This window comes from Manis pentadactyla, chromosome 9 (assembly GCF_030020395.1).
Source record: "Manis pentadactyla isolate mManPen7 chromosome 9, mManPen7.hap1, whole genome shotgun sequence".
Classification (NCBI taxonomy): domain Eukaryota; kingdom Metazoa; phylum Chordata; class Mammalia; order Pholidota; family Manidae; genus Manis; species Manis pentadactyla.
The window spans coordinates 41,885,091-41,908,837 of NC_080027.1; the positions used below are offsets into that span (position 1 = coordinate 41,885,091).

General features: G+C 42.2%; 2 protein-coding genes across 11 annotated transcripts in view; one reads left to right on the forward strand and one right to left on the reverse strand.

The window, feature by feature from the left end:
• Nucleotides 1-431: 431 nt before the first annotated feature.
• Nucleotides 432-11,033, reverse strand: LRRC51 (leucine rich repeat containing 51). 9 transcript variants are annotated; one of them, XM_057507246.1, is made up of 6 exons: nt 10,907-10,965; nt 7,025-7,087; nt 6,272-6,408; nt 1,973-2,178; nt 916-1,067; nt 432-729 (listed from the first exon to the last, which is right to left on the reverse strand). In XM_057507246.1, the coding sequence occupies exons 3-6, from the start codon at nt 6,351-6,353 to the stop codon at nt 507-509; spliced, it is 663 nt and encodes a 220-aa protein (XP_057363229.1). In that variant the 5' UTR covers nt 6,354-6,408; nt 7,025-7,087; nt 10,907-10,965; the 3' UTR covers nt 432-506. The 9 variants fall into 9 exon arrangements, with proteins under 9 accessions (XP_057363229.1, XP_057363231.1, XP_057363232.1 ...); XM_057507248.1 differs by having other exon boundaries at nt 10,893-10,908; XM_057507249.1 differs by lacking the exons at nt 7,025-7,087; nt 10,907-10,965 and adding an exon at nt 11,015-11,033.
• A 164-nt stretch (nt 11,034-11,197) lies between these two features.
• The window catches only part of NUMA1 (nuclear mitotic apparatus protein 1), a 64,579-nt gene continuing 52,029 nt past the window's right edge, over nt 11,198-23,747 (forward strand). Inside the window, exon 1 of one of the 2 annotated variants that reach the window (XM_036904232.2) lies at nt 11,198-11,328. The gene's annotated coding sequence lies outside the window, so the exon portion shown is untranslated. Of the gene's footprint in view, nt 11,329-11,439; nt 11,464-23,747 lie in introns of those variants that run through there. The other variant, XM_036904234.2, reaches the window with a different exon arrangement.

Sequence of the window (23,747 nt, forward strand, 5' to 3'; positions counted from 1 at the left end):
ACCAGAAACACTTGGTATATGGGGTCAGTAAACCAATCAAAAGGTTGTTCTTATCTAATGAAATCTCAAGCAGAATCCCAACAAGCAAGACATTAGAGTAGAGCTACTCTGATCTCAATGAAGTCAGGGTTCGGGGATCACAGCCCGTCTTCTTAGCTTCCTGGAGGCTTCTGAGGCATCTCCCAACAGAACCTTGCTACTCTGTGAAGCAGTTCTAACCCAAGGACATCTAAGCTGAAGAGTAAAAATCGGCCCAGAGAGGTTAGGTAAGTTTCCCAAGGCCATGCAGTAAACCCAGGTCTCTTGTATCTCAAGCCAGCAGGCCTTTCCTTCCACTGCTTCCCTCTTTCAGTGAAGTAGGACCAGAGCTACTGGCAATTGCCTGAGTCGGAGGGCATTTTTGCTTGGTACAAGTGACTTCAGATCTGTACAACAGTTCAAATCATTTATTGTCAAACCAAACTGACCATCCTTAGGCTTTTAGTGCTGCTGGGGTCCTGGGAACCTTAGAGTGTGTCCTGCTTGATCCGGACCTTCTTGGGCTTGATGTTCATTCGTTTCCACACTTCAGCTGTGATACGGTCTGCCTTGGTGACCCCACTAAAGTCGAAGGTGGTGATATGGGGCAGGGTGCACAGCACATACTGCCTATGGGGAAGACTCAGGCTGTGGGCTAGCCTCTGTCCAGAAGTCCCTTCACCCTCCATCAGTTGCTGCTCTGCCCCTTGACTGCGGGGAATGGAGGGACCTGAGTATAGTTTGGGGGGAAAGTGAATTTCTCCTGATTGACAGCAAGAGAAGCCTAAAGGTTTCTATTCCCTTCCTTGATCCCAGCAAGGAAGAAGGATGGGATTGGATTTCTTGTCCTTTCTCCTTTCCCTCAGGGGAGCCTAGCTCCAGAGGCAGGGTACTTACCTATACCCCTTCTCTTCCTCTATGGGGTTCCCATGGAGTGTCAGGCTCCGGAGCTGAGGGAGGACAGCCAGCTTATTCACCTCTCCCAGGCGCTGGATGCTGTTGCCATGGAGATAGAGGACACTCAGGTTGAAGAAAGTTGTCAGGACCTGCTGGGGAAGAAGACCGAAAGCCAGGCTGGACAGGACCCTGGATCTGTGCTCAGCACTGACTTACAAGCAGAGAAGGAAGTTTGGGGAGCAGCTTGCCCTCCATTTTATTCCCACCCCACCATACTTTCATTTGCCTTTGAAGGGGTGCAGGGGTATCACACTGACACAGCTGTGGTCTGAGGGGCAGGGGCAATGGGTCTGGGTCCTAGCACTGCTACTGATTTGCCAGGTGACTGGGCTCTCCTGTCTCCCTAAGCCTTAGCTGCCCCTTCACTGAACACCTTTCCAGCTTTGATGATATAAGGTTCTATCCCAGGAGGGTACACGAATACAGAGCATCATGCTAAGTACAAAAGAGAAGCTTTTAAAATAGTAGTTGAGGTCACTGCACCTGAAGAATAGTTTCCAAGGCATGCTCTAACTCCTTTCCCCTCCAACAGGGATCCTGGATGAGAAAGGGCCAATTTTGTTTATTTCTTAGAACTTGAGTCTGAGTTCACAGAAAGCAAGTGCTGTACTGTTACTGTCTACCTCTTCCACAGACAAACTTGGCACAAGGTACAGTGGACAACTGATAATGAAAGCTACAATTTTACTTCAGTACTATGTGCCGGTTGGTTTTCATATTCTCATTTAACCTCAAAACCTTTATGATGTTGGCATATAGTCCCCATTTCTTAGACAAGGAGGATGAGGTATTGAAAGGTCAGGTTGCTTGCGCAAAGTCACACTAAGAAGTAAATCTAGGATTTGAACCTCCCATCTCTGCAAGCTCAGAGCACTGTTTTGCAATGCACCATGGTGCCTCACTACTTCCTTGATAATATGTGGGTAGTAGAGAAGCGGGGCCTGGACACGATGGCTTCACGTGCACCATGACAGGCCTCTCAGAGCTGGGAACTCACAGGGTCAATGGAAGTCAGGTCATTGAAGGAGAGGTCAATCCAGGCCAGGTTCTCTGGGTGCTCCAACAGCTGCGAAACCACCTGGTTGAAGTCTCTCAGGTCATTGAGGACATTGTTGTTCAGCCACAGAGACTGAGTCAGTGACTTCCCCGATTTTGAGTGCCTTAGTGGTTGCAGCCCTGTCCTTGGCTCCTCACTTACCAGCTCTGTGGAGACAAAGACTTGGGTTATCATCTTTGCTTTTCTTCCTTTGGGGGGTAGGAAGGGATAGAGCTGGGAGTGTTTGCAGCATAGGCTATAGCTGGAGGGCCTGGCAGGTCCATATTCCCATTCTTGAGTCTATGACTATCAATGTCAGTTTAGGACTCCATCCCACAGGCCCCAGCATGCAGAGTAAGCTTGGACTAAGTGCTAAAGACTTCCCACTCCAAACTCTTGGTTTGGGTGTCACATGGTCCTTGTGTATATTATATCTTTGGGTCTTCTGTACACCCCCTCTGTAGGAGGCAGAAGAGGGAAAACCACTCCCACTTTATAGGTAAAGAAATTAAGAACCAGAGTGTTGGGCTTGAACCAAGATGGTGATAGCAAGCACGAAGTCCAGAATATCCACTGATAGAGGCCACAGAATTCGTGACAGTGCAATACCCTCTGATGTCCCCTCTCCATTAATGTTGAGCAACTATGTATGTGCCAACTACTGGATATATAGTGGCAAACAAAATGAGAGTCTGTGCCTAGCTCTGTATGAGTGCCAGGGTGGGGATGAAACATTGTTTGCACCCTGGAGGAGCTCAAATGGGCAAAAGGGAAATTGGCAATATAGTGTGATAGGTTCTACATAATATTGGTGGGAGCACAGAAGAGGGGCTCCTAACCCAACCTGGGAGTTCAGGGGTTTCCCACGGAAGGTGAGGCCTGAACTGGCTCTCAATGGAATAGGAGACAACCAGGCAGAGGAATGTGGAAAACAGAGGCATAGAGGTTTGGGTACATCTGTATGTACTGCAAAAGGTGGGCAAGGAGAAAGACAAGGATCCTTGAGTACCAGGCTATTTTGGACTTTTCTCCTGCAGGTTATGGGAAGCCACTGGAGGGTTTAAAACAAAGGAGATGATTCAAAGCTTTCATTTTGGAAAGATTACTCTGAAGCTTTAGTAAGTGTGGATTTTAGGGGGTGGGCAGGCCCGGAAGATGAATGTGGCTCTTCAGTTTATCCAAGCAAGAGATGGCAGGGACATTCAATCAGCATGACTCAAGGATTGACTGGATGTAAGGGTAGGATAATATTCAAGGGTGCTGCCCAGTTTCTTGTTTGGGTGACTGGTAAGGAATTAGAAAAGGAGAAATAGGGTTGGGAAGGTGAGTTCAGGCTTTGTCTTATTTCTGAGATTCCTATAGCACAAAAAGGTGGAGGAGTCAAGCAGGCAGTTGGATATGAAGGAAAGTCTGAAGCTCAGGAGACAGATTTGAGAACTATTAGCATAGGGAGGGAACAACTTAGAGAAAAACGAGATTCCACGAGGAGAGGAAGGACAAGGGAGAAGGGAGTCCATTAGATAAGTTAATGAAAGGAAGAACGAGAACGTGGAGAGGGTAATTTAAAAGATGTTCACGGAGTCCACAGTTTATAGGAGTGAGTTTCAGGACAGAAGGACTGAGAGGTAATTTTGGCAATTCACAAGTCCCTAGTGACTTTGGTGAGGGCTGCTTTCAATGAAATAGCAAGGGCCTGGGGTCAGAAGCTAGATGGAAGTGAGTTCAAGAGTAAATGAAAGGTTAAGGAAATAAAAGCAGATAGTGTAAACACCACCCTCTGGAAGTTTGGCTTAGGAGGAGAGAAAATAAGGAATACAGTGAGTTAGAACCCATTTGTAGGCCCCTCCCCCTACCAACTTACTTGTTTGGACAAGCGAGGTCCAGAGAGAGGATGGGCCCTGCCCAAACTCACAGGCAGTGGCAGAGCCAGAACCAGGCTCCAGCTCTGGCTCAAGAGACTACATTTTTCTTACTGCCCCTAAGCCTTTGGTTACTGTCTAAAGCTGCCTCCAGGGAAGGAAGTATTTAGTATTTGCTGAATCTGGCCAGCCTGTCCTGTGCCCCCTCAGCTCCTACTGGAGACACTTCCTCTTCTCCACGCCCACCCTTTGTTAACTTCCTCTCCTCCTCAGCTGCAGGTTGGGCAGCATCCACCAGATGGCTCTCTGCCTTAGTCCTGGAGTGAGCAGGACACACAGTTGGGGTTTGAGTTTGGGGGGAGGTGACAGAAGGTTACAGAAGCAGAGTACCCCAGCTCATGAATAAAAGTTATGGTCAAAATAAAACCCCATACAGACTAGCATCTAATTTGATGAGGCAGTAGCTTGGAGAGTGCTACCAACCACAGGCTGCATCTCAAGAGGGGGCCACTGGTGGGATTGGGTTGCCAATAGCTTGAGGCCACTTGGGGCTGCTATTAAGGGTGGAATGGTGTCCCATTGCTTTAAGTTTCTGTTCTCAAGACTCCACCAGGCACTGCATTTTGTGAGCATCTGTTGAAGCTGCCATGTTCTGAGTAGGTCAAGGCAGGTCTGGAAACGACCACATATCAATGCTCAGAGAACTGGGAGGTGTTTAGCCCCAGGAGAACGTGGAGAAATGTGATCCTGTATTCCTGTCTCTGAATCCATTGCCATGAAACTTACATGTGTCCCCAGAGGGTAGGCATTCTTTGCACCATTCCTTACCCACAATAGAAGGGGTTGGTAAGTGTGTAGGGGATTCCCTTAACACTGTAGGTTGGTAAGCAGAAGTTAGAGGACTGTGGGCTGGAGGTAGTACAGATTGGATGCCTTCTATAGTCACTGCCATTTCCAATTCTATAATCCATCTATTGATTCAGCAAATAATGTACCAAGTAACACCATACTCCTTCCATTGTCTCTGGGGAATCTGAAGGGACCGTCCTTTTGGGGCTTGGATGTGCCTCTCCCTCTCCTCTCCCATGACACAGCAAGGAGCACAATGCTTGGCAAATGTGTGCACACACATACATATATACACATTTATGTGCATATGAGTGCTTAGTAAGTAGGTGCTCAGTATTTAACCACTGAAGGAAGGACAGGGCATCTGTAGATTATGTTCTCATGCTGTGGAGTTATCCTTGGTCGTAGTAGCTTGTCTCTCCCTTCATTTTGAGGACTCCATAGAGGGCAAAGCTGCATCTCCTTGCTCAGAGCTGGGAATTCCCAGGGTAGGTAGGAGCCATACTTCCATCCCTCTTCTGTTACCTCAGCTATCTTGTACATAGCCATTACTGCAATTAAAATGCTAGTGAAACATGATCTACATCATAAGTGATGCCGTGCACAATGAAGTTCATGGTAAGTGGGCATGTGCTCATGACAGGACATGAGTTACCTCTGTGGCTGATGCCAACCCAAGTAGTATGCTAAACCCAAGCCAAGGCTAGTTCCTCCTGGATAACTATTTGCCTGAGCTTAAAGGTGGCCAGTTGCTTAGAAGAGAAAATCAAAGCCAGATAATGGGTCTAAGATGTGTGGATGCCTATATGTGTTCTGTGAGGACAGAGGTACTGAGTCACTTAGGAGAGACCAGATAACAAAAGTCAGGGACAGCAGAACTTCTGGGAAGTTCTGGAAGAATATGGGAAGCATACTCCCTTAAGCAAATAATGTTGCTAAGTGCCTCTCTCTGTCCCCTCGAGTCCTTGCTGCCCATGTGCAAAGACATTAATAATGGTCATATGAGTATGGCAGTGCTGGAACCAGTCAAAGTGTGGGTGATGCCAGAGTAAGTTTGGATATGACTGTTATTAATGTACGAAATTTGCCAAAAATATTTAAACTGGAACATGCCAGTTTGTTAACCAGACCTGCCTGTTTTAAGATGAGAACAGTCTTATATGCTCAGAAGACAGGGTTCTGCCTCTTGCTGGGATTCTGCAGCTGCCTATCTTCCACTCATTGGTTTCTTCCTCTCTCCAGGTGAAAACAGAAGAATAAAAACTATTGGCTGATAGAATGGCTTTCCATTTTTTTTCCAGCTGACTTTTCTGCTTTTCTGCTAGACTTTTCTGACTAGCCTGGCTTCTTTTGAACATGAGAAGCCCCCAGATTTTCTCATTTTTTAAAAGGCTAAACTCTCACATCTCCAACGTCTTCCCAGAGAACAACGCAGTCAGCAAGCATATGGGAAGAATCTCTTTAGGCTTTTAAGTAGAAGACTGGTTTCTCCCTAGGGACCACACCCAGCCTGCTGCTGTGGTGAGTGGAATGCTGTGCTCTGTGGGCTGACCTTGGATCATGTGGATGCTTCGGAAGGAGTAGTCAAGAGGGGGCTCTTGCACTGAAGTGTTCATATAGTCCCGTTTGCTCATAGCTCAGGCCATCATTTGTCAGGTGTAAGCAGGGCCCTGGGAGTCCAGGTTCAGCCTGGGGGGATAGAGAAGGACTGGTGTTCCAGGTACAAGGGGCACAGGCCCTTGCGTTTCCCCATAGCCCTACACCCCTGCTTTTTATGCTTTACTATTCCAGGCTTGTCTGGCTGCATTTCTATTTTAAGTAACTAATCAGGATTCCTTGCATTTATAGGGCAAGTCCTACTTCTCAGAGCACCTTCACATCCCTTAGAACTCATTAATAGTTTTAACTGTTTCTACAAAGAAACTGAGACTCCTAGGTGAACACTTGGCTAAAGTTAAACTGATGAGTCATTTGTGGACTGCAATCTTCATCTCCTGAATCCTACTCTAAGGCCCTTTGTGGTACTCCACGGTAGTTACCATGGTGCCTGTCTTGGTACCTACCCTCTGGTGACATCAATTGGGCTATTCTGTTGCTCAACAAACCCCTGAGGACCTGCACTGGATCTGGTTTCTGATAGCCCTTTGCAGTCTGACCCACCTGGGGATTTGCTACCTTTTCTGCTCAGCTTGTCTGTCGGCTCTGTTTTCTTTCCATCCAAAGACTCTACTTTCAGCCACATCCTGAATGTAGTCATTCATATATAAACACACATATATATAAAGTCAGAGTCTACCTCACTCACCTGTCACTGATGCCTGAAATTCTACCATTAGGGATTCATTCCTTTGGGTTTAGGGATTGTTCCCTGTTAAAATGGAAATAGCCCCTGAGAGTGGTGAACACATTATTAGTCATTTACAATACGGTGTGAATTGTCTTACCAGATCCTTTCCAGTTTGTTAGCTCAAGTAAAGTTGAGAAATTTTCAAGAGTCTGGAGAGAGCCACAGGAACACTACTTACCGCAGAAACTGAGGGCTGAAAACACTTTATCAAGGTTTTTTTTTGGTATGTGACACATAAGAACAAAAGACAAATTAACAAGGACAAGTATGTTCCAGTCAACCTCCCCTTCCTCATTCCATCCTCTGTTGTCACATCGCATTTCCTACTTCACATGCTTTCCAAAAGGATTGAGGTAGTTTACAATAGTAACATACTCATAAAACAGGACAATTTGTAGAACAGAACTGTCCAACAGAAATACAATGAACGTCACAAATGCAAGCCACATATATAATATTCTTCACATAAGTAATTAAAAAATTTTCTAGTAGCCATAAAAAGAAAAGTCAAACAGGTGAAGTTAAGCTTAAAAATGATGTATTTTATTTAGTCCAATATAGTCAAAATATTCAACATATAATCGATACTAAAAATTGCGATATTTTACACTTATAGCAATCCAGTTTGGACAAGTTACCTGTCAAGTACTCAGTAGCTATGTGTGACTAGAGGCTACCATACTGAATAGTGCAGATGCAGAAAATGGAAACATGGAAGAGAAAGATTAGAAGCCAGATTAAAGATGGGGAGAGAGAGATGTACCAGGACATTAGGAAACTAAGCCTACATTTTGCTCTGAAATTCCTGGCAGCCAAACCAAAAAGGGGAACCTTAGGATATACAGTTCTCATCATTTGATTCAAAGAAGTAAATAGTTTCTAGGCAGAGACAATGAAATGTGTAAATGTTCCAAAATAGAATTTCTCTTTAACAACCATGGACCTGATAGCTTGTCATTCACCTTAAGCTTAATACTGTTCAATAAATTCCTTCTATAACTTAACATCAACGAATTCCTTCTATAACTTAACATGTGTAGAGATAGAGTTTAACATGCTTAGAGGAATGGAAAGTGTCTTCCTTTCAAAAAACAGCTGTCTCAACTGAGCTTTGGGGAAGTGCTAGCTTGAGTCACTTAACAGCTGAATTCTAGGTGTGGGACTGGCCTGGTGAGCATGAGTTGTTGATTAGGGAAACCTGAATACATATCAAATCTGTAGACAGCAAAACACACACTATGCTTTGGTGAAATAGAGGAACCTGTTCTCACCTAAACAGGCCATTCCACTTGAGTACTTTTGACAGGTTTGATTCCTTTGCAAGACTGGATTTTTTTTTCAAAGTAAGTCCTGGGTTTGGACCACAGAGTTCTGCACTACTGGGTGTAGATTTTAGCTTGAAATATTTAAGTGCAGAATTTTACCATTAGTCTCAGTGCAGTTCCTAAGAACTTCTGATTTTGTGTAGCACTGGCTTCTGATGCATTTTTCTGGATAAGTTAATATAAAAAATGGAGCCCCAAGCAGTTGAGTGAACTTGCCACTTGGACAGGGTTAAAGAACAGTCCAGTCTGTGAGCTAGTATTGTGTCTTATCATCTAACAGAGAACATGGCTTATAATACACTCAGGAAACGTTTGTAGGAGGAATGAATGAGAAACTGCCAAATACAAGGATTTGTTTTGGGAGTCTTGATGCTAAGCTGCTCTTTCAAACAACTGGCTTCTAGGTTCAGCCGTTTCAGTCCACACCTCATTCACAGCAAGATAAACAATTTAATTCTGCAAACATACATTGAGTACTTGCTGTTCTGTCTCACTAGAAGGAATGAAGCCAAGACACAAATAATAGAACCCTGTCTGTCATAAGCACAGAAAGACCTGGGTTTCCATTGATTGTAGCAAATGGGCCTGCATCCAGTTCTAAGAAACAGTTGCTTAGTGAATACTTTCATACTTCAATACTCAGCTCTGGTGTACCCTCCTTGATGAAGTCTTTCCCGATAAAATACATCAATGTGTCCTGTATTAGATTGATTCCCTTGATAATCTTTATTCATTGTCTCCCCTGCATCTATTCCTTTTCCCCTGTAACTTTATTAGTTCCACCCACTGTGATGCTGGGTTCAGCCACGTGACTTGCTTTGGTCAGTGGGATGTTGGTAAATACGAAGCAAACAGAAGCTTAAAGACAAGGCTTGCCTTCCTCCTCTTTGCCGTGCCAGGAGAACATGGCTAGTCTGCTGGGGGGATATGTGAAACCTGGGGGTAAGTGATATGAAAGACAGCCGGTGGTCCCAGATGAGACCAGACTAGTCTATAGCCAAGTCAACGTTAAGAGTCATCCAACCCACTGCAGACATATGAAATGAGCCCAGCCAAAACTGTATGATACATGGCTGACTCAGAGACTTGGAAGCAATAATAAATGCTTATTGTTTTAAGCCACTGTGTTTCTGGATGGTTGATTAACACAGCAATAGCTGATACATACTGAGCAAAATTTCATCACAGCCTGTTTCCTCATCTGTAAAATGGAAACAGATTCTATCTTGAGAGTTGTGTATCCTGCAGAAGGGGCTCAATAAATTGAAGCAGTTGTACTCTCTGTACTCATTTCTTTATAATTTACTTTGTATTTTTTTTTTTTGTATTCTTGAGGACAGGGACAGAAATCAAACTTCTTACTCTCATCATTTGCCTGCACTCAGCTTGGCAAAGAATGGCTATTCACTAAAGGCTTGGACAAATGGATTAAATGGACAAGTGAAAGAAATGAAGGAATAGATGAATGGTGTCTTCAAGGTGTCACGCAGCCTGATTGCTAGGAGAACTGACAAAGCCTGGAGGCTGTCTTGCTTACTCCAGTGACTGTTTTGGAGTCCGCCTTTCTCAGCTGCTATTCTGCCTCACCATCAGGAGCTAGTCAGAGCCTAGTGCCTTCCTGTCCAGGACTAACCTGGTGAATGTCAGGGTTAGAGGCATACCTGCCTTGCTTTGGAATTTTTCTTTTTCGAATTGTTAATACCTTTTACTGTTTTTTTTTTTAATTTTTAAAAGTTAACATGATAATGGAATAAAGTCAAACAACAGAGAAATACGTCAAGTAGAAACAAAAAGTCTGAATGTCCAACTCACTTTCCAAGAACAATCATGATTAAGTTTGGGAATATAAACTCCTGGAAGATCTATATAACAAAATCATGTCTATTTTTAAATAAACACATACTATTCCTTTATTTACTTTTCAGAATGTAGACTCTTACCTTTTTGACTGGCTGCAGAGTAGTCTAAAGAGTTTGTGTGTATCCTACTTTAACTTACTTATACTTAATTTAACTTTAGCCAATCCCAAGTGATGGAAATGTGTCTTCAGTTTTTGAAAATTACTAACAACTGGAGTTTGATTTGTTGATAAGCCTATTTCGGCCTTCTCTCTAGTAAGCAGCAACATCTGCAGTGTGTAGGGCCTGTGATTTGCTCTAATATTACCCGTCGTGAAGAGGGTTTTAATTCATCAGAGGAAAACCAACCCCATGTCTGAGGGCGTTTCAGATCTCCCAGGGTGTGTCAGGGATGTGACGCATTCGTATTAGGGGGCCTCATGTTTGTGACGGGGGAGGTTCTTAAGTACCCCCAAATCTGTATTGCTATCTCAGCGCCCTTCCTCTCCTCCCCGCGCCCGTCTATCCCATGTGGGTGTTATGTCTTGTTCCCCGTGAAAGGGGATAAGGGATGGGAGGGTCTCAGGTCCCCGAGAGAGTAAGTTCTTAGTCATAGAACTCCTGTACCCCAGAGCGGGTTTCCTGTTTTCCCTCCCGACTCACCCGCCGCTGCTTACCCTCCAGCCTCCGCGTCCAACTACCTCGGTTGCTCAGCGCAACTCTATGGTAACTACCTCCTCTACCACTTCCCGGCCGGATGCCAGGAGCGCTGCCGCGATGCCTACCGGGTAAGGTAGCTCGCCGGGGGCGGAGCTCCAAGACCGCGGGATGCTGGGATTTGTGGCTCTCTTTGCCCTCCAGTCGAGGCCCGGTCCGGATGTAGCGACACCCCTTCTCCCTTCCTTGTAGCCCACACACTTCCTTTTCCCGGGTCATCAAACGTGCCCTTGCGTGGACACTAGTCGACAGGGCCAATCGGAGGGTGGCGCGAGGGGGCGGGGCCACAGTTTAAACTAATTGTGCGCTGACATCCCTGGTGCGAGCCCGCGACGAACGAGATCGGGAGGAAGAGTGAGGGGGAGCGAGAGCACGCGCCCAGGTAACCGGCACGGGCCCGCGGCTAGTGTTCGGCCTGGGCGCCGGCAGAGATGCGTAGGCCTGAAGGGGGTGCTGCAGAGGCGGGTGCGCCGGAAGGCCTCTTTCCATAGCCGTCTGACGGGAGAATCTTTCGGGGGTACGGTTTGTGAGGAGAGGGGCATGTCCGAGGGGGAGGGTCTAGTGGGGGCGTGTCTGTAGAATGATGCCTACAGACGACTAGGGTGGGGATGGTGCAGGTCGTGAAAGGCTTGTAACCGAGAGTCCTGTAGTAGGGAGTCTGCCTGTTACTGTCAACAATAGTAGCAGTAGTAATAGTAGTAGTCGTAAACATTTTCTGTGCACCAACTACGTTTCGGACACTGCCACGCTCTTTATATAGCTCATCTTTTTAATATTCCTATTATACTTTTTTACAGATGGGGAATCGGAGGTTTATAATGTTTAACTTGGTCAGGGTTACACAGCTAGCTCATGGTTGGCTATACTGGGGTGTTTGAGGGTTGGGCTTAAATGAGGGGGTGGCGGAAGGAGCTGTGGGAGAATGCGGGTTGTTTTCAAGGGGGTTGTTTTCATTTTATTTTGAGTCTCGCTTTTCATATAAGTAAACAGCGAATTTACCGGCCTTACCTACTTCTTGGGGTTCTGTGAGGATCAAATCAGGTAAGGTGTCTCCTGGAAGCATCTTGGAGAGTACAAATTTATGACTCTGAATGACCGTGTGAAGGTTGTGGGTGGGGAAGAGCCCAGCTGGGTTGATGGCTCCTCCTCTGGGTGCCCTCTCGCATACCCCTGAGGTAGCGTCTCTCATGTGGTATTCTAAGAGCGTCTGCATGTTTGCCCTTCCAGACAGAGACAGTGTTTTTTGTCCCTGTATCCTGATGCCTACGCAGGGTATGTAAGACATGTCATGGCCATTAATGTATGCCTTTAAATAAATACGCTTTTCTGGACTGAAACGCGATAGGAACCTGGCTTTCCCATCTTAATTTAGTGGCTTTTGAACGTTTGTGGTAGGATTGCCCGGAATGGTACTACTTTCCGAAAATATGGTAGTACTTACTTGCTTTAAGCCATGTTTCCTTCTCTTTGGTGCCTGTCGCATGGCCCTGTATTTTCCAAAGTTCTGGATTGTCACGTATGTTACTTTATGGTGGGCAGAAACCTTTGATTGCAGGGAAATCGCGGCTCTCTGCCTTTACTTTACTGCTGTAAATATATGAGAATCTGTAGGGAACGTTCGTATCAAATGTGGTAGCTTTCAGTCAGCAGGGATATATTCCCCATCCCACCCTTTCTGTTCCTGTGTGGTATTTTTCTCCTTTAGAGGCAGAAGCACATACTGCTCTGTAAAAGCTTCCAAAGTACTCTTTTCTTGGTCCAACTTCAAGCAAATGATGACTAATTGTAATGCCTGAATCTTAATCTAAAGCCAAAAGCTGTACTCTCCACAACCTTAAGAAACACATTTCTATTTAGAATGTTCTTTTTTATTTATGGATTATGGGAGTGGGAAGAATGCTTGAACTAGGACTTGACTTCCAGAACTGTCAGGAAGGGGGATAGATCTGCCACAGATGGCTAAACAGAGCTGATCGGGAGATGTTTTGATAGCTGTGTCTAATTGATAAAACTATTTCAGTAGATATGTTGGGGTCATTTATTTTAGGCTCTTACCCAGTGTACACTAAACATATTGAAAGGTGTTGTCCAAACTCAAATGAGCACTTCCATGAATGAGACCACTCATAAAGCAGTCCATCTCAAATGTTGAACAGTTTAATAATTGTTTTTTTTGTGCTGTCAGTGATTATTTTATTTTACCTGTATCTGTTTACTGTTTGTTTTTTATCATTCTTTCCTTCATTTTATTCCTTCCTTTTATGTCAAATAGACAAACACATTCTTCAGATGTTCTCTTCAGTGAGGGTCAGTTAGTGGTAAACACCCTTTGTTGGAAATCACTTATATTTCCTCTTCAGTCTTGATAGTTTTGCTTCCAATTGTTTTCTCTCAGCACTTTGAAAGTGTTATTTCACTGAATTTATGTTTTTTTATTATTACTCTGGAGAGCTGTGCTCACAATTTCACTGTTACTTCATTGTAGGTAACCTGTCTTTTCCTAAGTTCTCCTTTATGTCATTTGTGTTCTGCAGTTTCACTATAGGGTGTGGACTTAATTTTATCCTATTGAGAGTTTATCATGATTCCTCAATCTGAAATTTCTTTTATCTTTCATCAATTTTGTAAAAACTCCCAGTCATTACCTCTTTAAATAGTGCCTCTCCCAGATGCCATATTTATGTTAAACGTTCTCATTTTGCCTTTGACACCTTTTAATTCTTTCATAATTTCTAGCTCTATCTATCTATGTTACCTCTGGGTAATTTCCTTAAATCCATCTCCTAGTATACTATTGTACTCTTCAGCTGGAACTAATTTACTTTTTGAGTTCTTATTTTTATTAGCTGACTTTTTCATTTTTAGAAGTACTGTTTGGTTCATTTCTGCCTCTTGGTTTTTCATGGTATCATTTTTGTCTTATGTTTTCAATTCATCTTATGTCTTTAGTAATTTTAAATAAAGTTGTAGTTTCTATCATATCATTCAATTATCTGAAGTTTTTAAGGTTATAATCCTGACATTTGTTTTATCTGACACTTAGATGAATTGTTTTCTCAAGTATTTTGTAATTTTGGATTGTGAACTCATATTCAAGGGAGCATCACCTATGGTAATCTTATGTAGCTTGGGCTGAGGTCAGTTCTCTCAAGAGCAGGTTTTTTTAATAAATCAACTTTGCTGAGGTATAATTTATGTACAATGAACTTTATTTAAAGTAAAATGAGTTTTGACATTTCAAAGTAAAATGAGATGTATACACCTGTGAAAACTGCCCTAATCAAAATAAACAGAGCACTTCTATCACCCCCAAAAGTTTCCTCATGCCTCTTTGTTGTCCATGTTTCCCTTCACGTTGGCCCCAGGGACCCCTATAGATTACTTAGCATTTTCTAGAATTTTATACAAGTTATACAGTGTTTTTTCTTGGGTCTGGTTTCTTTAAGATAGCATAGTGCATTTGAGACTTATCCATTTAGTTGCATATATTAGTAATTTGTTGCTTCTTATTGCTAAGTAGTCTTCTGTTGTGTGACTATATCGTACAATTCTGTTTATCATTCACTGTTGATGGACAGTTGGGTTGTTCCCAGTTTTTGGCTATTGTGAATTAAATTGCTGTGAGCATTTGTGTACAAATCTTTGCATGGACATGTATTTTCCTTTCTTTCCAGAGTGGAATGGCTGGGCCATATGGCAGGTTTTTGCTTTACTTTTTAAGAAATTGCTAGTATTCCAAAGTGATTGTACCATTTTATGTTCCCATAGAGTATATAAGAGCTGTAGTTGCTTCATATTCTTAACCACACTTGGTATTGCCATCTTTTTAATTTTAGCCATTCTCACAGAGGTATAGTAGTATCTCATTGTGGTTTTAATTTATGTTTTTGTGATGACTGATGTTGTTGATGTACATCTTTTCACCATTTACTGGCCAGTTCTCTATCTCCTGTAAGCAACATTGTATTTGCTTCTTTGGGACACTCACAGCTATTCTCAATCTAGGACCAAAGATGTATGAAATTTTTCTCTACTTGTCGATTTCCAGGCCACAAATTTGGTATAAATTTTGACTCCAGATCCAGCTCTGTACACACCTATGGTTTTGAATTCCTAGATTCTTTTCCCTTCACTTCACTGGGTGAGCAAAGCAAGCTTCCTTATTTCCCTCTGGACACATTTTTTTCCCTAGTCTTTTTACTGAGGGTCTTAGGCTTTCAACAGTGATCTCATTCAACTATGCTGTCAGCTCAGTAATACAGTTTTCAGCTTCTTTGTTTCTCGTTCCTGGGATTTCCCTTACTTTCTTGTGAGCTCAGTTTATCTGTGTATCAGTTAGGATCCAGTCAGGAACATAGAAACCACACATAGCTATTTTAATAGAGTGAACTCAGTAAAGGGAATTCAATTCAACCCTTGTTGGAGGGCTGAACAAGCAAAAAGGGAATCTTAAAGTAACTGATAAAACAACCACATTAAGCAGCTACCTCATCCAGGACTGAAAAACAAAGGGAGGAAGGTAGGGGTTATCAGTGTAGAAATCTGAAGGGATCAGGAGGAACTGTGCCCTGATTCTCTGAGGAGAGGGTGTTGCCTGGTGTTGCTGGTTTCTCAGGTGCTCACAGGAGGAGTTTGGAGGAGTCAGATTTGGTTGAGCTTTGCCCTGCTGGTTCTGATGCCTCTGAGGGGCAAATAGGCTTGGTTCTGGGAGTTTAGAAAAAAGTAGGGAGGAACCCACTGCTACTGGCAAGAAGCAGCAAGCCATAGAAGGAGGAAGTTCCTATAGCCTCCTCCTGCCTTCCGTTTTCCATTTAGTACCTCCTATGGACAGAACAGGTAGTTTAACAGGGAGCCAGCCTGGCAAAGGTGAAATGGAGTTGGTGGAGTCCAGACCCTAGTGTCATGGAGCAGGTGATAACGGGGTAGGTGTGGAGCACAGAAACAACACATGGGCACAGCCTAAAAGGATATCTATTATATTTTTCTAAGCATTTCCAGACCTGTTTAATAGGAAGAGTTTCAGGTTGGCTGGTCCATTCTATCAACAGTTAGTCGTAGCAATGGCTAAAGTTCTTTTTTTTCAACAATACTTACTGTGAGCCAGTAAGCACTATTCTAAGCATTTTATATGAGCTTCTTCACAAAGCTCTGAAATAAGTACTATTACTATTATTTTTTCCTTTAACAGGCAAGGAAACTGAGGCAAGGATAAGTTATCTACCCAAAGCCATGCATTTTGTAAATGGTGGACTTGTTCTAAGCCAAGCATTTTGGGTTCCATAACCCACATTCTTAAACATCTTTATTATGCTGAAAGTTCTTCCCTATGTCAAATCAAAATCTATTTTCTTATAACTTCAACTCAGTAGTTCTGGTTTTGTCTTCTTTCAGGTAGACACATAAATCTTTCTTCTCATCTGCATAACAGCATGCATATATTTTTAAAAAGTTTTTACATTTTCCCTGGCTAAACATCTGTAGTTCTTCCCTCATATTTGCCACAACATGACTTTTAGACCTTTCACCATGGTTGTTGTCATTCTTTCTTTGCATGTACTCTGACTTTGCTTTTCAGAGGTGAGGCACAGAATCATCTTCTACTAATGCAACCTGAGCCTGCATTGATGTTTTAGGAAGCTCTGTCAGATTCATGGTTCACTGACAGTGTAACAGCCTCTCTTCCACCTTCACCATAGGCAGACTTTTTTTTCCCCCACAAAGGCAACCTTTTAAACATGAACTGCTGTACCAGGTTTCTACCATCTTGTAGTTTTATTAATTTCTTTTCTTTTAAAGTCAGGGCTTTATGTTTAATCCTGTTAAATTGTATCTTGTTATCTGTGGTAACATCAAACTTTTAAGATCTTTTTTCCAGAGCAAATCTAAAAACATTGTATTTTTCTATCCTTCGCAGTTTATAATTCCAAAGTTGGACAAGCATGCCTTCTATGTTTTCAGTATGTCTTTGGTAAAAATGCTATGGTAGGTTTGAGAAACAAGCTGTATATTATACTACTATAGATTTTACTCCAGTTGATGGAGATTTTTGGGGGAATAGTTTTGACTATTCCTTCTGCTAAATTGGGAGAGGAGCTATCTGGAAAGGGGAGTATCTTGGTTGTCAATGAAGGGCAGAGTCAAGGTTAAGGGTTGGCCATTGGGCAGCCAGTTGCTCTAGAAAGGGGCCACTTGGCCGAAGTAAAATGATCTGGTGGCTGTAGAAGGGAAAGAGGACATATTGCACAGTGTGCTCCTGGGTTGAGGCCTCTGTTGGCAGCTGGGTCAGCTGCCCTTTCTGCCCTATTTCAGGGCCAGTTTCTTCAAAGCCAGTGCAGGAAATGTCCTGCAGTCAAAAAGTGATTCAGCCTTGCAGACTTCTTTCTGCATTATGCAGCTAAGGACTGGTTTATCTGGTGAGGAGTTAAGACTGCATGTATTTCAACATATTAAATGCCTTCCTTTGACTGGCCGGAGATACTTGTTTTGCAGGCTGTCCAGTTTTCGTATCCTGTGGCAAGGTGGATGCAGTATGATCCAAGCTCTTGGTCCTATATGTGGGTAGAAACTGCATTCTGCCCTGTAAGTAGGCATTTGTGGAGTGCCTGACATCTAGATGGCCTCAGTTGGGCAGGTGAGGTAATAATAGTAGCTTTGATTGACTACTTTTCTATCTTACCTGTGGTGTGAGAACGTGAGTGATTTGAAGGAAACCTCTTGTTTCCTAAGAGTTTGCCATTGTACCCCTCATGCCCCTCAGCGTGGACTCTGGTTCCTCACCTCCAAAGCTCAGTTTCCTTAGGCAGTAAGCAAATACATAATGAGTACCTATTACATCTCTCACAGAGCTGAGTATATAAAAAGTGTATAATACAGGATTTTCCTCCTCACTTTGCCTCATTTGCTGTCTGTCTTTCATTTTCTGAATGTTTTGACTGTCAAATGTGAACATTATGTTACTTTATCCTAAATATGTCAGCAAATGTTTCCTGTAAACAAGTATCTTCCTATATAACCACAATACAATTAGCACTCAGAAAATTTAACATTGATTCAATACATGCAATATACAATACTCAGATTTCTCAAAATTTTCCAATGATGTCTTTTACAGACTTTTTTCCAAATTCAGCCTCCATTGAAGAATCATGCATATTTAGTTGTCATGATTTTGTCATGCCCCTAGTCTGCTTTGATCTTGAGCAGTTCTTTAATCTCTTTTAATCTTGAATGCCTTTTTGTCTATCATAGCACTGACATTCTTGAAGAGTTCAGGTTAGTTTTTTGCAGAATGTCTCTCTTAATTTGGATTTATATGATAGTTTCCTCTCGATTAGATTCAAGTTAAACATTTTTGGTAAAACTATATAGTCTAATGTAGTAGTTTGATTAGTGAAGCTAGAAAGCACATGGAATCAGTATTCAGTTTTGCATGAGCATATATAATTTAGCATTTGATTGTGTTTTCTAATTTGTAAGCCCTGTAGCAATTGAGAGAAGAGGATACTTCATATGACCTAGAATAACAAGATGATGGATGGAATTTGAAGCAGTTGGAGTATGGTTAGGCTGCTATTTGGGCTTCCCATCCTACTGTTATCATTGTATATCATGAAAAGTGAATTTCCTCATCAGAGTTTAGAACTCATTATCTTCCATTGTGTTTGTACTATTGGAAAGCCTAATAGTTTAGACCTCTTGCCTGGGCTTCAGACGGGCCTAGAGACTGTGCCCAGGGTTTTTGCTAGCTGCCTAACCTTGGGGAAATTTCCTCATGTGCAATCTAGGAAGGGTATTAACAACTTTTTAAAAGGTCATTGTGATGCTCACAGTGAGATATTGCACAAATACTTCAATTAAAATATTTGAATGCATTTAGGTGAGGATAGTGCTCTGTAATTCTACCATATGATCCACTAAAGCATTCATTTCTGTTACCTAACTCCTGAATGTGTTTGAATTTACAACTTTTGGATAACTGAAGGCATCGAAATGAGAAAGGCCTTGGCTTATGCAGAGAGAAGTGGGAAGACTGGCTTGATTAATTCAGACTGTACTCTGTGGAATAGTGGGAAATAAGGTTGAATAAATGACTTGAGGCCATATAATAGAGGACTTGGAAAATAAAGCCAAAGAATTTAGATACGATGCTTTAGGGAGAAGAAAAGCCTGCGAGGTTTTTGAGTACGAGTGACACACTTGAAAATGAGAAGCGCTGAGGAAGGCCCTTCCCTGGTTTGGACACTGCAATTCTAACAGGGCAGGGCCGTCTCAGTGCTGACCAAGGCTGGGGTGTGGTTTGGCAGTGGTGGCCCAGGAGGCCAGGATTTCTTCCCCAGCCACTCTTCCTGCTCTGCCACTCACTCACCCCATTGACCTGGGCTGCCTGGCTTCCCCCTTCCAGTTGCTGTCTGATCTATAGAATGCTGGGGCTGCCAAGGAAGGTATGAGACTGAGCTGATCAACAGTGGGTGGGATGGGGGAATGAATAAGCACTCTGTCTCTTTGCCTCTTCCTGGGTAGAGGCTAATTCTAAACCAGACTGCCTGGGAGCACTTTCTCTGAGCCTGAGGAAAGTGTCCAGCAAGAGGTAAGTTAATGTGGTTTCTGCCCTTTTCCTGCTTTTTCATGGGTCAGCTTTTTCCTGCATGGGAGGTCTACTACTTTCCCTGATCCATTTTCTTCATAGTCTTCTTTCAGTTATTTGAAGCAAGTAAGTTACTGCAGGAGGTAGGCAGAGAGGTTTAATAAACATATTCTTTTAGCTGTGAGGGGAGACCAGAGGTTTTGTTGACCCCTCCTCTGAGGTAGATTATCCAGTAATTTGTGAACCAAACACTAAACACTGGTTCATACCCACAGGGGTGACTGCAGAGAGGCCCTGGTCTTACACCATTGTTTCTCAACTACTGGGTTTCAGAACCATTCTTGGTGTGCTTTAGTGTCCAGAGTTATTTCCTTTTCCTTTGAGAGACAGCAGTGAGGAACAGGGAAAGGGAAGGTATATGGATTAGGATATGTTTGTTGATTATATTAGGAGTCAGGGTGGACTGGATTTCTAGTCCTGACTTTTGCTAACCAACTGTGTGACCAGGGACAAATTACCTAACCTCAGTGGGCTGGAGTTTTATATGTAAAAATATGTAAAAATGAATAGTTTGGATTATATGATCTAGAAGATTTCTTCCAGAGCCAAAATTTATGATTATATAATATGTGATCATAAAGTAATGTAATAGTTTATTTTTAACACATATGACATATATTGCACATACCTTGTTTACAATTTTTGTAAGTTTGTCCTATCAAAGTAATTGTTACATTTATTCTGGGGATGCTACCAGTACTCAGAAAATTTTTGGCTTGTAAGACAGTCTTTTGAATCACCTCAGAAGTAGCAAATCTTCACTTGCTTGGTAGACTCAATTTTGGAAATGGCAAGAAGATACTGTGAGCCAAAGAGTCAAGCAAGGACATACTTTTAGTGAAGAATGAGGTGTAACTATAAAACAGTAAGACAGTTTTTGTGTGTGTCTCTCATGTAGTAGCCTAAGGCAGTTCCTAAAGGAGGGTTTTGTAAATATTTTTGAGCAGTGGTAATATTGTTAGAGTAAGTAAAGAAATTCCTAAGGAGAGACTCTTTTGATTACTGTCTTCATTTTACTTAATAAAATTGGAAATGTTTGTTTAGAAAGGTCTCTCTTCATAGTTACTTGTGCATATGCTTTCTTCTAGTCAAGGTGACTAAATAGTGGAGAAAATTAGCCTTTCTTATGGTAGTCCTCCCAAATCATAAATGTGTTGGAATGTTTTGCTCTAGAACATTGTAGCTGAGGAGCCACTGTAGTCCCATCTTCAGAAGACTCACAGCTACAGATCCTGAATTCAGGCTGCAGTACCCACTGCTCACCAGCATGTCAGAGTCCATCTGGATGATTCCAGGTGGCATGGCTGAATCAGGTGGTTTGGTAGCTCCAGTCTTTCATAGGAGAAATAATATATCAAGTCACTTCATTGGTTTTTTTTTTTGTCAGCAGTTGGGTTTGAGAAAGGGTGGGGATGGGTAGTAGGAGTGTGGTGAGGAGGGTCAAAGCAGAGGGGGGCTACCTTGAAAGTATTTAAATTAGGTTCACTGTAGTACCCTGGAATCTGTTTCTGGAAATCGTGGTCTTGTTGATTACTAGAAATAATAAGATGTTAGGCAGCCTGGTCAAAAGATTCTGTCACTAAGTCACTGATCATTTGCAATTCTCTTTCTTACTCTACGCCTTGTTTTCCTCTTTGATATTGAAAGAGTTAGAATCTAAGTTCTAGATCCTAAAATTGGTCTAAGGAGGTTTGAGGTGGGGAAGTATCTTTTTGTTTTAAGTTACTTAGACCAGGGGTAGGAGTGGAATTCCTTTTAGCCCCTAAATTATAGTGACTTCACTTTCAGTCACAGCTGAGTGATTAAACATGAAGTAGCCATTTAATGAGAAGCAGGCCCTGGGGGCTTTCTCCTGAAAAGCAGTCACTGGACATGCTGGTTCCCAGAGAAGTCATTCCTTGGTAGGACCTATTGGTTGAAGGAGGTGAGAGTTAATTTAATCAAAACGGACAGTGTGGATACTGTGATTTAGAAGATTTTAAGACTGTTCCCTGGTGGTGTTAATTTCAAGCCTTTCTTTAAAGGGATTCTCTTACAAGTGCAGTGGGATTCATTTAGAGAAAAAGCCCCATGTAACTACAATTAGAAGTTAATTGCCCCAGAGCAGAGCCAGTTACTGGAGAGATAAAGTGGCCTAAAGTGAGGCATTTTTCAATTCTTAGATTCTACAGTGACCCCAGGGAGAATATAGGCTACTTGGTGAGCTTGCTGAGCTGGGAGGCGTTAGGTTTGGGAGATTTGGACCGCAAACAAAGGACATGACCTGTAGAATCTACAAGTCTTAGCCTCCCTCTTTCCCTCAGTGCCCTTTAGTTTTAATTAGATTGTGTAAATACAGTCAGTTCACCAGTCCTCTTAAAGTGGCAGGCCCATGACATTTTCTGCTGGTCATTCATGCTAGGGTATGTGACTTTAAATTAGAGGGATTGCCCTCTTTGACAGTTTGGCTTCATTGAAAGAATTCACTAGATTAAGGCCAGTTGGCTGTTATTCAGTCAGGCAGCATTATCTCACCTACTGTGTGCAAGCATTGTGCTGGAATGGAGGTGATAGGTGAGTTAGATGGTTTCTGCTCTGGGGGCTTATTCAAGTGAAACATGTATGCACTTAGCATCCACCCAGGGAGAAGTGAAATGAAGTGTGTAGAGGAACAAGCAACATGGGAGCATATTCTGAGAGGACAGTTGTTGCTGAACTGGGGGAACAAGGATTGCTTCTGAAGGGAGAAGGTACTCGAGCCAGGTTATAAAGTGTTAATAGGAGTTCAGTAGGTTAGAAGAAAGGGCATTTTGGAGCAGACCACAGTATGGGCCTAGAAAATGGCTGGCATGTTTGGGAAAAGTATTCCTAAGGTGGAAGATGTTTTGGAGGAATGAGCTGGAGATGAGACTGGAAAGGAAGCTTGATGGTTGGATCTTAAAGAACCTTAGGTGTCATGCTGAGGGATTTGGATTTTATTCTGCATGGAGTTAGCTGTTGAATGTTTTTGATGTAATTAGTAACACAACCCAACACATATTACTTGGGTCTTCATCAGTTTCTTGTTTTGCTTTTTATTTTTTTAGATTAGAAACATTTTTTATATTGAGATGCATACAAAATGCACAAATCTTGGTGAAGAGCTTGATGAATTTTGACTTGTGTATACACTCATGTAAACATGCCCAGATTAAGATATCAAGTATTCTTGTTAATTTTTTCCCCCTTCACCCATCCTTCCATCCTCCTCCCCTATTGAATAAGGTCAGTTCTCTGTGTTTATGAGTCTATTTCAGTTTTGTTTGTTCGTTCATTTTGTTTTTTAGAATCTGCATATAAGTGAAATCATATAGTATTTGTCTTTCTCTGACTTATTTCACTTAGAATGAAATAGAATGAAGGTCTTGGTCTATTTTTTAAGTCTTAGTAAGGTCTTAGATTTCAGGGTTTTGAGGAGGTAGTGGCCCTGGTTCTTAGAGTATAAAGTTTGTCAGGCAGTTCATGTCAGGTACTCGATTGCTCAGTTAAATTTGCTAAGACAACTCCAAAAGCAAAAGGCAGGAAGTGGTCAGCAGCATTCCTTTAGACTGTCTTCCCTGCACTCCTGAGATGAAGGTTTTCTTAAACATGCATTATGCCGTTTTCTTGCTACTGGGTTGCTTAGTACTGCTAATCCTTTGAAGATAAAGTTTTTCACCAGGGGTGGACTTTTGATTATACAGTGGAAACAGAAAACATTTTTTGAACCTGATTGAAAAATAGTGTATATTCATTGTAGGAAATAATGAAAAATACAAAAAAGTTTAAAGAAAACTAAAACTATCCATAATCCCACCCTCTGGAGATAATCACTCTCCTCTTAGTGCTTCCTTTCAGTATTTTGTACTGATGCATATCTCTGTTATGCATAGTCCAGTCATACATTGCCTATAATTTTATATTTTGCTTTTTTCTGTTTACCATTGTTTTCATTATATAAATTCATATATATTTGAAATGTTGCTGAAACTCTTTTAAATATTTTTAATGGCTGCAATAAGTTTATCATATATTTTTATAGTGCTTTTAGTTTTATCTATTTTAAGCAATACTGTAATACTTTTATACAAATTACATAGTAATACATATAATAAGTCCCCTGCATTTCACTCTTTATCCTAATCCTACTCTGCAGAAGT

What these genes read in the sequence shown, in the direction of transcription:
- LRRC51 (XM_057507249.1), bottom strand. Translation starts at nt 6,353, where the DNA reads ATGAGCAAACGGGACTATATGAACACTTCAGTGCAAGAGCCCCCTCTT. An exon ending in AAGCATCCACATGATCCAAG is followed by an intron (nt 2,179 to 6,271) that starts GTCAGCCCACAG and finishes TTGTCTCCACAG; the next exon opens with AGCTGGTAAGTGAGGAGCCA. An exon ending in ACCTGACTTCCATTGACCCT is followed by an intron (nt 1,068 to 1,972) that starts GTGAGTTCCCAG and finishes CTTCTTCCCCAG; the next exon opens with CAGGTCCTGACAACTTTCTT.